Genomic DNA, 16,365 nt, shown 5'->3' on the forward strand with positions numbered 1-16,365 from the left:
ATTGACAAGTTTTTGGTATGATGGCGAAATGTTAGGTTTGCCCCCATCTATTTGTTCACTGAATCCTAAAGCTGTCCTTGGGGGTAAGAAAATGTCATGGTTGGTTGAATTCTGAACTGGAATTCGCACCATTTTCGATGCTCCAACAGCCATGTCAACCAGAGCAGGAAATATCTCCAACCCATCTGGCAAGACACACTGTATGCTTGGTTCAAACAACATTACTCCTCCCAGAAAGGTTCTAATGCGACATCTCACTTCGCAGATTTGGCCACTTTGAACAGTGAGGCCCTTCTTTCCAAATCTCACTGCTGAACTTATTGATTCTTCCTGGGCTGGCATGGTGCAAACCACAGAGACTAATGTTTCAACACTGTTTTTTTTTATTCTCAAAGCCTCTGATGGTAAGTCCACCAGATTCATGTTATCTGTCTGATCTGCGTTTCCCATTATGATTTCTTGGATTACATTGAAACCTAGCAACGGACTGCTCACACTCTCTTGGCTTACAAGTAATGGGACATAGAGGGCAACTGAACCATATTTGATGCTTTTAATTTCGAGCAGGACTTCTATCCATCCATCAAATGGCACCTCTGTTCCATTAGCTGCAGTAACTTTAAGAGGGTGTTCTGATAGTAGGCTCTCAAGTGGTTGGATTGTTACATTTGGCAAAGCTTTCTGCACCCATGACTTCTCTACAATGCTAACTTGTGCCCCACTGTCCAATAACATCTGTAGCTTAACTCCATTTAGTTGACATGTCACAGTGCACCTACCACCAATGAGCTGTGCAACATGTTTTTTCTTAGTAAAACTGTTCCGTCTGATGGGTTTGGTGGAAGATAGAATGTCCTCCTGAGGATGCAGCTTTTTAGTGGTGTGGGACTCTGTACTTTCTTCAGTCACTGGTGGTCCCGCCCCAGTGACCTCACACGGTTTCCCGAAAGATGGTTCTTTATCAGACAGCCAATAGCTCTGTGTCCCTCTTTCCCACACTTGAAACAGTGGGTGCAGCTATTATTTCCTTGGGAAACACATTGCTGACATCTTCGTTTAACTTCTGACTTTGCAGGCTGTTTCTGAAGTGGAAAATGTGTATGAATGTTTTCAGTCCCTGTACTAACCATTGGTGTTAAAGTTTTCTCTAAACTTTTGGTCAGTGATAAAACCTGTGTTGTTAGCTCGTGTATGGCAGTACGATTAGCTTGGACTTCTGCCTGCATCTGAACTGCATTCTGACTTTTCTTATCCATCTGCACTGTACTGACACTGACTGTTTTTAGTTTGAGAGTCTGACACAGTCTATTTTTTCTCTCCGTGTCTTCACCTACTGACTTTGTTATGACTCCTAGGATAAAATCATCAGTGACTTTCTCATCTGAAATGTGGGGTTTAAGATCTCGTTGGATGTATGAATATTTTTCATGTATTCCTTGATACAAGGAATGCAAGAACACTCCTTGAACTAGTTTCTTGTCATACTGGAAACCTGTACTTACTTCAGAAGCGAAAAGTACATGCTGTTTTAACCCCATCAGTCTATACATAAACTGTTGTGGGCTTTCTTTATCATTTTGTCTCGCATTGCTTAGCTCTTGGAATAACTCAGTGCTGCTCTTATCTTTAAGATGTGCTCTGAGGAAACACTTCAGTTCAGCTACAGTAAGACCATCTTTAGTGATAAGCATGTCTTTGAATGTACCCGGTTTAATTATTCGGAGAACTGTTCTAATGATCTCAGACTCTGAGAAACCCTCACTTAATCCTTCATCAATTTGCTTGCACAAACAGTTAAAGCTTACATCTGAATCAGAATCTGATATTTGACCAGCATGAATCCAAAATTCCCTATGTGGGAGTAATGCAGCAACATCTGTCAGTTTTACTAACCCAGTTTCCTGATCAGCAAGTGCTGATGTTGACACTGTGTTACTCTTGACACTTGATTCTGCTTCAATCTGCTTAGTCACCACACTGATGCAATTTCCTCTTCATCCACTGAGTGATGCTGATTCTCTACCTCCTGGGATGGCTGCAGTTCATCAATGAGGTCACGAAACACAAGCAGGCGAGACATTCCTTGGTCCTCCAGGCTCTTCAATTGTTTACTTCTCAGAAAGTCAACAATGAAGTCAAAGAGTTCCACCTCAGACAAATCCTCCCCTGGTACCTCTTCTCCCACCTCATCTTGGCACAATACTGCAAGCTGGTGAAGCAGGTCTCTTCTGGCATCCTTAATCAGTTGGTGAAGTAGCTGTTGGATCTCCCATTGTAGCTCATATAGCGTGGCCATCTCTGGATACCTGAAATCTTGCCCTTAGGTCATTGGCTCATGGAAAAGGAAGTCAGGATCCCACGGTTCTTTGATGGATAGCACCAAACAAGCAGGAGGTGCTATCCCGGACGAGCCCCCAAATGTATTACCCAGCAACCATGGAGGGGCTGAGGGTAATGTGGTTAAAGTCCTCGCAACGTGTGATGCTCTATTACACAGAAATGATGAGACACACATGTTGAGCATCTGTTCGCATTCAACAAGAAGATCTATTCTTCTTCTGACAAGTGAACATACTCAATATACGATACTTCATATCAAATACTTCATCACAAATGCCTTGTCTCTTTTTCACAGACCTTTTGGGTTTTAAACTTTAACAAGATAAAATATTAATTTCTTTTAATTCTTTAATAGCTTTTACTATTTGTTTATTTTGCACAAGTCAAATGACTTGTGCAAAATAATATTGTAATAATATTGTGCACTTTAATATTTAAGAATTGCAGTTTTTTAACTTTTTCCATTGTTTAAACAGAATCCCAACAGTTTGTCTCTTGACACACAAAGAAAAACTACTATAAAACTGAAAGGTGTAATGCTCCTATAATGCTAGTTCCTTTAACTAAGCTTCACACACAGGCAGCCATTACTTATTCCCTAAATCACACACAATAGTGTCTATAGTTTTGGCCATAAATCCATTTTACAAAAAAAATAGAAAACAAAACAATGTTATCTAGTATCAGAACCCAAAAAGTGCATAACAATAAATTCAAAGTGGATTCAACAGTCTTTTAGCTGTTTCTCAGTTAGCTTAACACATATGCCCAAAGTCCGCTAACATTAGCATTAGTTAGCATCTAGAAATATGTCCCGTTTTCTATAAAACACTCATCCGAAACCACATAACGTGACTAACAGGCTGACTCGTGATTTAATAATCCCTTCAACTCTTAAAAGTCAACAATACATATACATGAAATACCTCTTTATTGACCTATGACACAGAAAAGATGAGACACACACGTTGAGATTCTATTAGCATTCAACAGGAAGATTTATTTTTCTTCTGTGTGCCAATAAACCTCCTCTATGCCACCAATACGGCAGACGCCCCCTAGTGGCTGGATGTGGAATAGTGCATACTAACTTAAATAACACTAAAGGAGGTATTAGAAATAAATAAAGTTGGGTTGTCTATTTTCCCAAATATACACTTAATAGGTATTTTTGTTCACCCACAACTACATGTTTTCCCCCCTTCTACATGTGGTGGATTTCGTTTGAATTTCGTTTCCAAGTACCAAGCTGGCAGCTTTCTGTTATCCTCCGTCTCCTGAACAAAGGCAGAATCGTACCCTGTCCACCCTCCAACGCAAGTACTTGAACATTGAATTAACTCCAGAACTCACTCTACAGCTCAAGTAAACCATCTGGATTTTCTCCGCTTCACACACCTGGGTCCCGACTCCCTCTACCCCTGGCGACCTGACTTCACTCACTTAGTAAGCCGTTCTACTATTAACATAATTACGTATTTCCTCAAGATTATAGTTCTTGTTTTCATCAGTTCTCCTTCCCCTCTTATATGCAGTTGGCGATCCTACTGTTCACGGTCCAGTATCACTTTGTAAATAAAACACCTTTCACTAATTCAGTTGTGCTTCTGAGTGTTCTTCTGTTTGTGGGTCAGATCTATCTTGAACAAAATTACAACAGCTTGATTCAATGATTAATATCAGACTGACAGGTGAAGAGAAATGACTTGTGATTTGACAGGAATCAATTTATTGTAGGAAGAAAAAGATTTTACTAGAGATTTGAGTTGGTCCATGCCAGAATTCTTGTTTATGTAGATTAAACATCAAGGGACAGAGTGATACAATGACTTAATGAAAAAACATAAGGAACAGTTAAAAAGGAATATGAATAGCAAGTTACTGGCTTATGATATGTGCTACATCGCCTTAAAATTAAAAATTACAATGGTAATGTTATGAATTTTGCTATTGGGAGAACATTGCCAATTTTTTCACATTACCTCAACAAAATTAATATTAGATGAAAATTTAATGTTTCTCAAAGTTTTATAAACAGTGGCATGATAAAATTTACAAATACAAAGTTTTTATGCTTAAAAAAAACCAAATGAACTCATCTTGCAGAAACAATAATGCAGCCATTAAAGAATGGAAAGGTTTGGTTATGGCGGAAGGGTTGAAAATATTGTAGTTGTCGTATCGAGGTTAAGTCTCATGAAGGAAGCTGCCTGGTATTTTGACTTTCTGACTGATTACTCAGCCTGTTAACATGGAGAACCAAACTGAGCATCCACAGCAGAGCCTGCGTGGACAACAGAGCACTGGCGCAAGGCCTGCTCAGACATCAGATGACAGAAGAATGCTGGGGCCGACAAAATAAAAGGCTGAGTAAAGGAATGGTCTCCAGGCATGTTAACAAGGCTTTGGACAGAGCAGCACAAAGCTTCGCTGAACAGCCCAGCCAGATCAGACCAGAGGCTGTAGAGATAAATTGCAAGATGTGCTAAAAAGATGAATTGAAATCAATTCAATTAAATTTTCTGTTTACAAAATATAGAATAACCAGATATCTCTCAATCATCCAAATAACACAATTTAGCCAAATTTGTTTATTGATCACCTGGAGACTAATAAAGTATTTTTGAAATTGAATTATAATAAGTTACAACATCAAACGGCTACTGAACAAAGCATTGATGGCCTTCAGGAGTTCTTTCCATAGCAAAATAATGAATTGCCTTTTGAGCTCCAACCAGATGATAAATACAATTTCGCTTTATAAAGGTTAAGATATTGAAGATGTTAAAATGGGGCAAATTAAAAAGCTCAGACATTTTAAACAAATTTATACTGCATTTGAGCAAATACTGTAATGGGAATTAGGAGTTTAACAGTCAAAATTTGCAAAATCGCTGACGCCCCACTCACTAAGACATGTTCAAAGGGGGACGGAGGAGAGCCTGAGAAGCTGTATATATAATGTTAATAGACAGGTTAGGTTACTACTACGAAACACACTTGGTATTTAACAAAAATGTTTCACTGTTGATGTCTTGACCTTAAAAAGCTGAAGAACTGATTTCAGAACAGTCCCTATGAGTTCAGAAGCAGATTTAGTGATCAAACTAGGGAAACTATGTGACAATAATCAAATAAGTAACCATACAGGATCAGAAACAGATTAATTAACCTGTTGGTTGGAAATGTCATATATATCTTTGCATTCAATTTTGAACTACTATTTTCATTTTAATTTGAATCCTTTGTTGCTAGTTTAATTTTTTTATTTTATTTTATTTTATTTTAATATAAAAAGAAATGTGAATTTCTGCAAAGCTCTGTTGTTAATTAATTTCTTTACTTTGTTCTTTCTGCATAGAAATAGGTTCATGTCCAATGTTACCATGATCTCCTTTGAACTGTCAACTATGAAACGTGCAGCGACACAGATGAACATCATGGAACCAGAGATGTTTCATGTTGGAACAGATTCAGCCTCACTATTAAGTGACACAAACAGGCCCAGGGTTTGATTGCATGAGTTGCATTTAAAATCTGACTAATAAATAACTAACTGTAATGCTTTAAATTTATCTTTTCTTTTTTTCAGAAGCTGCTAATCTTTCGCATTCAACCCACCTTGTTCCAATGGAAGACATACAAATGTTATCAAATGCTCTGTTACGTAGGGGAAGGTAAGATCCAGAAACATTTGTAATGTTGCCTCAAGATTTATCTAATTGAAATTGGAGGTGGCCATAGGGATAACGTTGAGTCATTCCTACAGTAAAATCCATGTGTCGAGTACATTTGAACATTAAAGCATTCACATAGTCAGGAAGAAAAGTAAATGAAGGGACATTTACAAACAAGTTTCAGTTACTAGGCAGACTAATTAGCAAAATAGGCATGGATCACTTGAAATATCTGGCTTGTTGTGAGCTAGAAGCATAGTTATCTTTACAAAAGGAAAGTATATAATAGGGTAAACATAAATTAAAACATCTTGGCATCGCAAGAAAATAACCTTTAATGGAAGTAACTGACTTTGGACATAAATATTATTAGGTATGTATTCAATATTTTAAATGTTTTTCTTTTTCCTTCCATTATTTAAAAAAAGGGTTTCAAATACTATAGACCTACTTAACTTACACAATATGTTTGAGATGCTTGCACCACATGCATGGAAAAACCAGTGAGCAGTTTACTAAGTTTCTTCAAAGAATTATACTTTTGAATATTATTCCTTGCTGCCTTTTAACTGTTTGTGCTGTATGTAAAATTGTTGAAAAACATCAGTGTTAGCAAACATTAGTTTTCCGAAGGATTAGATACATCACTATATGTTGAGGAAGAGAATTGTGGAGCATTGAGAAACATTTCACAACTTCAGATAGTTGTTTATGATGTTAGACTGGAGGTGATTTGCTTAAATATACGCTTTTAGTGGATAAAATTCTACAGAACAAATGTTTCAAATGACAGAATTGGCAGTTCAGAGTGTTAGGTCGAAGGAGTATTTATTTATTTGGTTTGTTGAGGATTGCTAGAAAAGGAATTTGGCTTCTTTATCGTCACAAATTAAACCTTGAAATGTGACCTTCAAGAGACTTTTAAAGAGTATTTCCAGATGCAAAGCAAAAATAGATTTTGGAATCCTTTACTTACAAACCACCACCTGGAACTAACTGCAAAATCAATATGATTAATTAACATGCAACTTATTTTGAGAAAGGAATGAACAACTGAAAAACAGCTGAATGAACGATGATTTATGCACAAAATCAAAAAAACGGTTAGGGATTATAAGACTTCTTCAAGGATAATGATCATAAAAGGTGTTAATTTAAAACAGAGATCCTATCATGGTGCATTCTGACTTTATTATGCAGATTGATCCCTTTTATATCCTACCAACTACAGAGAGAGACAGTTAGAACTCTGAGGAATTATGAACATTCTTGTGATAAAAGTTGTCCAACAACAACTGGAAGCAGACAGCATTTGGTTCAATTTCGTGTGGTGTAGGACAGGAAGCATGAAATATGTCAAGGAATTTGAACTCTTTCATACTGTTACATAGTAAACAACCTTATTTTCTTCATAATGACAACATAACAATATTTCTAGAAATCTGGAAGTACAACCGTCAGCCACAATTATAACAAAACGACTGATAAGGGACAATAACATGATCCTAATTCTCATGCATGAATACATTTTAAATTAGTAATAAAATTTAGGAGGCTAAACTTTATACACTACATGTTAAGGACTAACGGACAAGAAAATAAAAGAATTTAGGGTTAGGAACACAAATGCGCCACAAACAAAGTTCATGTGAAAATCATATGACAATAGTAATAGCAGAATAATGACAGATATGGTTACTAATGTGTTAATTTAGACCCCAAGAAAACTCTGTGGGAAGTTTACCCTCTAACATAATAGCTGAGAATGTCAGTGTTGAACTGATGCTTAATGTAAGTGTTATGTGATTTTACTTCCATTCTAAACTTTAGCAGATGTTTCCAGGAAACATCCTTCAGAAGGTGAGTAGGGTCCGGACATGGTTTTTGGTTCCCATAGCAGAGACAGAGATAAAAGCACATAAAGAACAAGGTTTGGACTAAAAATAGGTTTCTTGTTTTCTTTAAACAATGAATTTTAATAATTGTTTGTTACTGAAGGGAAGATATTAGGAAAAAGCAATGTTCCCTTTAAAGGCAAAATGTAGTATTGACATCTCCCGCAAATAGAGAAAGTAGAATGTGATCTGGATGTCTTTCAATAATTATATGGTGAACTTCTTGGTGAACACTCTTGGGTGTACAGACAATTATAAATTAACTTAATCTTTGTTAGTAAAATAAACTGCAGCGGTGTTAGACGTGGCTGTCTCATACTGTCAGCAAACTTATGAGGCTATGTAATGGGAAGAGGGAAGGAACTCCCTCCCTTGGAATTGGTTATCTTCTGTTTTGAGAAGTTCCAGGCGTTGGAGAGACAACGGCAAACATCACATTCCTTGACAAAGCCCAAATTGCAGACTCCATTAAGTATTCGTACCCCGAATACAGACGAATAAGGCCTAAACACTTGGAATAGAAGTTAAAACTAATCTATTAGATAAGAGGATGTGTGGAGGAACAAACCCTTACAGAGCTGGGAATTCTGGCACTGGATAACAGTTTTTTAACTGAATGAAAACTGACAGGCAGGAGAGAAGAAGTATCATATAATTTGAATATTAGTAGAGAAGCAGTGGTTAAGTTAAGTTAGTATCATGAAGATACAATATTATTCAAACATCCAATGGCATAGAATGTAAATAAACAAGAAAACTTTGAATGCTGTAAGCTGACTTCTCCAGCTGAAAGCTTGCAGAAACAATATGAAGTTGTCTGTAGAATATTAGCTGAAATCTGAAAATTACCAAAATAGCAGAAACATTAGCATATAAAAATAGCTTAACTAGGTGAAGCTACCTCAAAATAACTTGTTGAAACAGTTATTGAATGCAAGAACTGACAAAACCTGAAAAGATGACCAGCTGAGCTAGATGATCCTGGAGCAAAATGAAGAAAATATAACCTAAAGAAACTGAAGTCAATGCTAATATATGTTAAAATAAAAATGGCAAAAACTGCAAAGCAACAAGGAATAATTAACAATTAAAAGCTGAAAAAGACAAAAAACAAACAAAAATTGCCTAAAGAACCAGAGAGAGAGGAGACAGACAGATGTGTAGTGAGATAGAAGTAAACTGGCTTTGGCCTCCATTCTCTATCCTCTTGATTTACTTCAGCAGCCCCACATTGACAGTCTAGTGGCAGTTGAAAACTGCAGATCTCCTTCTCTATTGAATGAACAGGGATGCATTATCTCAAACATGCATCTCTCATTTAAAAACAGCATCAAATATCAAAAAAGAAACATTATTTAACTGTGAGTGGGAGGACCATTTGAAGTACCAAAGTGACAAAGCTCATGTTGAATAAGAGGGGAAACCTGAGCTTATCTGTGAAGCCTGAATAACACATCTAAATGTTCGTATGTATCTTTCTGATCAAAGGGGGTTAAGTCAAAAGTTTATAAAATCAATTTAAGAATAGAATAACACATGAGGTGAGGTCACTCACGGTTTTATAAGATGACTAATTTATGAAGGGTAATAAAATGTGCACTAGACATACTATTTTCAGGCACTGGATCAAATGAAAGACTTTTCAACTTATTTTGACTTACTGTACAAAAACACAGTGGCTAGCAGTGTCAATCTATCTCTTTTCAGGATAATGTCTGAGAAGTACATTGTTTAGAACAAAATCTTTGCTGATAGGGTGAGGTAGAATGGCAATAAGCATGCTTCCAGGAGAAAAGGTGAATGCTTGAACTATCCTTGCTAACTTCTGTTTCTTTCTTTTGCATGAAAACCCTGACCGAATGTAATTGATTACCACTGCTAAAAGGAGCAGTTCATATGTCTCTATCAGTAGTCTTTTTACAGGTGATGAGAAGAAACCAAATTGAACTGCAGAACGTTACCCTTTGTTGATGTGGAGGCTGGACCTGGGCTCTCGTTAAGAGAGCTTTTAGAAGAATGTTCTTTCTGAATGGAAAATGGTTTGACCATTTATTGTATTTCTTAAGAACTTCATATATTTTTTATCTGCTGCAGCACAATTCTAATCTAGAAGATTTTTACTGTTAAATTTGGTTTCATAGTTTCATTTCTGCTCATAATTATTTAGTTTTTTGCGATTCCTATTTACAAAAATATTTTCCAATAAATGTACAAAACGTGTGCACTCCTATTATGCAGTTCTCTAAAACTGTAACGGTTTAACACATGATTTCAAAACTTTACAGAATTCCTGTGTGTAAAGTTGAAGCAAGATAGCACAGTGGCACCCTTGATGGTAGTGGCAATGCAAACTGACTTCTTGTTAACCATTTATTTGCAGTTGTTTGTTTCCAAATATATTTGAATTTTTTTCCCCTACAAGACGTTAAAAAGACAATAAACAAATTGTATCACCAGTTGTGACATATGAGAACATGCACACGTTGAATTAAGTGATTTATCAAATTAAGTCATCTTAAACAAAACAAATCACTCTTTTTTGATGATCCAGAGTAACTTTCTTATACCACTTTAATATGTGGCAGCATGTTAAAACCGTCACTGGCTACATCTCTCCTAAATGCCTTTAACACATTCCATATAGGCTACCAGCCTTAGTTCCACATCCAATGTCCTCATGAAAAAGTTCTTCAGGGTTCTAATGAGAACGTGGGAAGAGCTCTGCAGTGTCCAAGAGAGCAGAAAGACAAAATGTTGATAAAATCTTCTAATTATACCAACATTTTTCTTCTGACTGATGTGACTTGGGCCGAATAATATCTTGAATATGATGGAAAATCTGTGGAGGGAGCTAATGATCAGGGTGATGGCAAAGGGTGCTTCCAGCCTCAAAGACCTGGACCTCATCAAAATAGCAGTGGAGACATGCTAAAAGTCAGTCAGCAATTATTAGAAGGGTTTCATTGCTGTATTGCCAGTAAAGATTACATTTTTGTACTTTGGTTTTGTGCCAATAAAGTCTATTAATACAACCAAATTCACAAATTAATATGTATGATGAGAAGGGACTGCATGAAAAACTAAAAGAAAAGTAGAAACATCAGTGGAATGGGGTCAGAAAGATGGAGTGAGAAAGAACCAGATACATGGAGACAGAAAGAAAAAAATGACATGGTGAGAGCTGGAGGATGAATCGACAGCAATGAATAGCAGAAAGGAGAAATGGCCAGGTGAGGAGGGAGAGGATGGATGGGGGAAAGGCAGAAGAAGAGGAATGATAGACGGTGGAGGTCTTGTGTGTGTGTGTGTGTGTGTGTGTGTGTTTGTGTGTGTGTGTGCATGTGTGTGTTTGCGTGTGTGTGTGTGTGTGTGTGTGTGTGTGTGTGTCTGTGTGTGTGTGTGCGTGTGTGTGTGTGTGTGTGTGTGTGTGTGTGTGTGTGTGTGTGTGTGTGTGTGTGTGTGTGTGTGTGTGTGTGTGTGTGAAATTGGTGGCAGTGAAGGGACATGGGTGAGGAGGGAGCCAAGGAGCCGACGGCGATGAGAACATTATGGCTAGATAATGAAGAGGTTCCACGCTGTCAGCCAACACCATTCACCCTGCATGTCTCTGACCCCAAAGTGTCAACAAGCTAAACGACCGAGCAGCAGCGCATTACCACATGTACGCACAACCGCATGCATGCACACACACTCATACACACACACAGAGACAAGCAGATCACACTGACATACAAATGTTTGTCTGATGCGTGCATATCACCAAATGACTGGTAAAAACACAAAGCACACAGACATGTGAATAATGTAGTAATAACTGTTTATACATGATCACAACGTGCTCCATAAAGGTGTGTGTGGGCCGTATAGTCACAGAAACCTAACAATTGAAACAGACACAGCTTCACTCATCACATACCCAGCAGCTTGCTGAGTGTGGATTCAGGCTTTTGCTGTTTGCACGGTAAATATCAGATTCTTTATTGGTATTCAGAACAGTGAAATTCAATAAATTGAGTCAACAAAGGTTGTTTCATAAAGCTAATCTCTGCTCACACATCACATCACAACACACCACAGTCACTGCAAGAAAAGAGACTTTAGACTAACTGAAAGCTGCCTTCAATTGTCTATTCACTGTCTATGTTCCTCTATATCTTTTTGTCCCCCCCACCCCCACCCCCACCCCCCACTCCCACCCCTAGTTTGTTTCTGTATCTCTCTACCCTCCGAACCCTTCGCTTTATCACACATTTGCACACAGGCAAAGCGTTTCCTCTTTTATTCCTTTTTCTCTGCTGCTCTATCTTCGTCACTTTTTCTCACTTTTTGTGTTTTTTTTCCTGTTGCCTGATGCAAAGCCCTGTCTGGGCACCAAAACACATTCTCTCTCTGTCTCTCTCTCTTTTTAACCCTCTTCTTCTGTTTGAGTTCAGACTCCACTCTGCTGTATTGTCATGACAGGAGAGAATGCTGTTAAGTACTTCCCTGCAGATAGATGGAGTAGACATATAGTGACAGACAACTGCAGCCACTACATGTCCTCAGATGGTTTAATGTTTTGATACTATCAAAAGGACTGATATGATGTTAAATACTGTTTGTCTCTTTATTTCAAAGACAGCAGACTCAAATATTGCCTCAAAACCAGCTTTTGGATCACCACCCATGGAGGATGATGATTTCCTTTTACTGCTGAGCATTCTGCCCAAACATTGCTAAATAATTGCTAGATAATGTGCAGCTGATAATTCTTTGTGACTTTATTTAAATAAATGCAAAACAGAAGGTACACAATTGAAACCAGATAGTTTGGTTTCATTAAAAGAAAAACAGTTTTTCCTTTTTCCTCGTCTGACTAAACATTTCCTGTTTTATGTCAGTTAGGATTACCAAAATTATTTCTATGAGCGAAATGCCAGAATAATGAGGGGGTGGGGGGGGATCTTTTAAAGACTTTTTCTTGTTTTTAAATTTCATAGGTTTACAAAGACATCTGTTCACCTGAAACACATTGCATCTTTCTATGACATCACGGGAAAATAAAGATAGTCTGGTTTTAAGATGCCTTAGATTGCCAGGTTTTTTCTTTTTAAACAGCAAAAACCTCATGAAGATGCTGCTGAAACTGGTAAAAGAGTGTCATTAACGCCCTGCATCAACATTTCAAAGGCCACTTAGCAAGTAAGCAGTCATCACTCCAAAAGCAAGAGACTTTCCCATATAAATAAATAAATAAACAAATAAACAAAAAAACAAATAAATAAATAAATAAGAAAATAAATAAATAAACCAAAAACAGCAAGAGTACAACTTGTAAACACACTCAGGGACAAAGACCTTTGATACATTGGTGATTAGCAGCAATTACTAAGCCCTGATCTCAGTCCTGTAGAAAACCTGTGGGCAGAGCTGAAATGGGTGTGTGTGAGCAAGGTGGTCTAAAGACCTGGCTCAGTTCCACTGGTTCTGTCAGAAGGAATGGGCTACAATTCCAGCAAACTATCAATAGAAGCTTGTGGTTGGATGCCCAAACTGTCTGACCCTAAACATACAGTTTAAAGGCAATTCTAACAAATACTGAGAAAATGGATGTAAACTTCTGAATGTAGAGAGAGCTAAAGAAATTCTCTCTCTTATCATTCTGGCTTTTAGCAAAAGGAAATTATCTCAGAATTCCCAATTGAACTAAACCACAAAAGGCTTGGAGGTTACAAACATCGGACAGTTAGATGGTTTTTTTGTACAGTGTGTTTAAATATCCTGGTTTAACTGTATAAAATATATGTTTCTCTAATTATTTCCTATTTTCAATTCAATTCAATTCAAAGATACTTTATTGATCCCAGAGGGGAAATTAGAATTCCAGTACAACCCATCCAAACATACATCATGACACAAGACAAGGGGGGGACGGGTCACCGAGGCTTTGCTGCCCACTCACAGGCGCTGCCTTTGCTAGATGAGAAAAGAGGCCACATTAGGTAAGTAGAGGGAAAAAAATCATATTTCACACTTTATCCTTAGCAGGATACAGTTTGAGATTGCAAAAAACCTCAGCACAAAGAAGCAACAAGTTTACAAAATAACATCATGCCGGGAACGGTGAAGATGGTGTGAGGGGGTGCATATGTTTATCTTGAGCATGTGTGTGTGTGCAAGTGAGTGTGTGCAAGTAAGTCCATGAAGTACTGTCACAGAGGCCATTGTCCTTGATGGTACATTGGAATGTTCCTCAACCGGCCACAAAGTTCTGAGCAGGTCCACAGATGTCCTCGGGGAAGGGAGGGGGCAGAGGGAGCAGAGCGTCATGTTTACATAACTTCCAGGAGAAGTTGAAGATAGCCAGCAATCAAGGTCATGCAGGGGAGCCAGATTCAGAAAAACAGTAATTATTTGGGTTAGGCTGAATCTTAATTTTCCATCAGCCTTGAGAGTCTCACTGGTGCTTCTCAAAGGCGAATCCAAACAGCCAAATTCCTGGTCTTTCTCCAGATCCGACCGAACAACTTTCTCCAAGATTTATCCCATTTCACCCCTGAGTCCAGGAACCGCAACCTGCCTGCGATCCTGTGTAAGGATCCCATCCAGTCTGCGATTCAGCTCACATAACATCTCAGTCTGAGTGCTGATCGCCCTGAAGATCCCATCACACATGCCAGGAAGCGTCACAATTGCCAGAACAGCTGCTGATATTCTCCGAATTTCACGATATGCCAGGTAACCGCTGACTCCAAAAAGCAGAAATCCTGATATCAAACATCCAATTATATACACATCTTCCACATCCTCGACTGACATTATCGACAAACACACAATCCTCCACTTCTGCCAGGAGTCCATTGTGTATCCAGAGAAAAACATCCCGTCCGGACAAGTGGGCTCTCCTCCACCCTGTCTTCTCGTCCAGAAAATTTGATCAATTGCATTGAGAGACCAGCTGACCAAATCCATAACTCAGAATTCGGAAGATATGCAAAAAGAGGCTGCAAAAAGAAGACAAGACACAGAGCTGAAGCATGGCAGATATGGGAGGGTGCGGGAGACAGAGAAAAAGCGTCCTCCTCCACCGAGAGCAGAAAGAAAAATCCCAGGATCAACACATTTTTAGTAAGATGCTCTCTGAACTGTGCTCTCTGCATGGTAGCACAGTTGGCAGCACTGTTACCTTGCAGCGAGGTCCTGGGTTCGATTCCCAGCCAATGGTCTTTCTGCATGGAGTTTGCATGTTCTCCCTGTGCATGCGTAGGTTCTCACCGGGTACTCCGGCTTCCTCCCACAGTCCAAAGACATGACTGTTAGGTTAATTGGTCTCTCTAAATTGGCCTTAGTTGTGAGTGTGCGCATGGTTGTTTGTCCTGTATGTCGCTGTGTTGCCTTGCAATGGACTGGAGACCAGTCCAGGGTGTACCCTGCCTCTCGCCCATAGACTGCTGGAGATAGGCACCAGCTCCCCGGTGACCCACTATGGAATAAGCAGTATAGAAGATGAATGAATGAATGCTCTCTGAACCATTTAGGATGCAGCAGCCATATGTGTTTGAACAGACACATAAAATGAAATTGTTTTCTTATTCACAAAGCTCCTTTGATTCTGATAATGGTTTTGGAAAATTATCAGGTTTATGAAGTCTTTGTTACAAAAATTACACAGACTGGGCTGTCTGCATCATGTTGAGTCAGCTTGTATTTATGTATTTTATCCATGGGGTGAACCAATTCTCAACCTACGGTTGTGGGATATACTTTTCTACAGTATTTTAAAATCTCTTTTAAAAAACAGCCTTAATCAGAAATCATGCCTTCACTTTCTTTTCACATGTTGCGTTATTAATTGTAAATCCCATCTACAGTATTTACCCCAGCCTCTTATGGAAACAGATTAATGTACAAAAATACATGTGAAATATAACATCAAATTTAACCAAACAAAAAGAGGCGTGGGGTGAGAATTGGGGCACCGAGCGCCCATGACCCAGCCACACCGCCACCTGTCGCCATGCAGGCAATCCCAAGAACCAGCCCCTCCAGCATCCCAGTGCCCCCACCAACCCCTGGCGGCAAGACCACCCAGCACCAAGGAGGAGAGCCCCACACCCCTCAGATCCCCAAAGACACCAGGCAAGAGCCACCCCAACGCAACAGTATGGACTCAGAAAGAGGTCAATAGGTAGGGATGCCTACCAGAGTCCTAAGGCTTACAGCCCAGAGTTGGTGTCAGTGGGAAGCATTTCGAGGAGAGTCAATGGGGGAGGGGCAGCAGCTGCCATAGTGGACACTGATGGAAGCATGGAGAACAGCTGAAAGAACATGATTGGGAGAGCAACCTCTGACTGCAGAAGAAGAGACAGCACATAAAGACAACTTTGTGACTAGAAAGCCTGGGAAACGCTGTCCTTCCTGTACATTCTAAGTAAGAATTGCAAACAGTTTGGGGCCTCCACATACTCAATTTT

The 16,365-nt window shown here is 38.8% G+C and overlaps 1 protein-coding gene across 1 annotated transcript in view; it reads left to right on the top strand.

Annotated features, from left to right (window-relative positions):
- Positions 1 to 15,908: 15,908 nt before the first annotated feature.
- Positions 15,909 to 16,365, top strand: part of LOC124860756 (extensin-like) — a 31,844-nt gene continuing 31,387 nt past the window's right edge. The window contains exon 1 of the mRNA XM_047354306.1: positions 15,909 to 16,030. Coding sequence (XP_047210262.1) covers positions 15,909 to 16,030 — 122 coding nt within the window. The remainder of the gene's footprint in view (positions 16,031 to 16,365) is intronic.

The sequence above is a fragment of the Girardinichthys multiradiatus genome, chromosome 23, assembly GCF_021462225.1.
Source record: "Girardinichthys multiradiatus isolate DD_20200921_A chromosome 23, DD_fGirMul_XY1, whole genome shotgun sequence".
NCBI lineage: Eukaryota > Metazoa > Chordata > Actinopteri > Cyprinodontiformes > Goodeidae > Girardinichthys > Girardinichthys multiradiatus.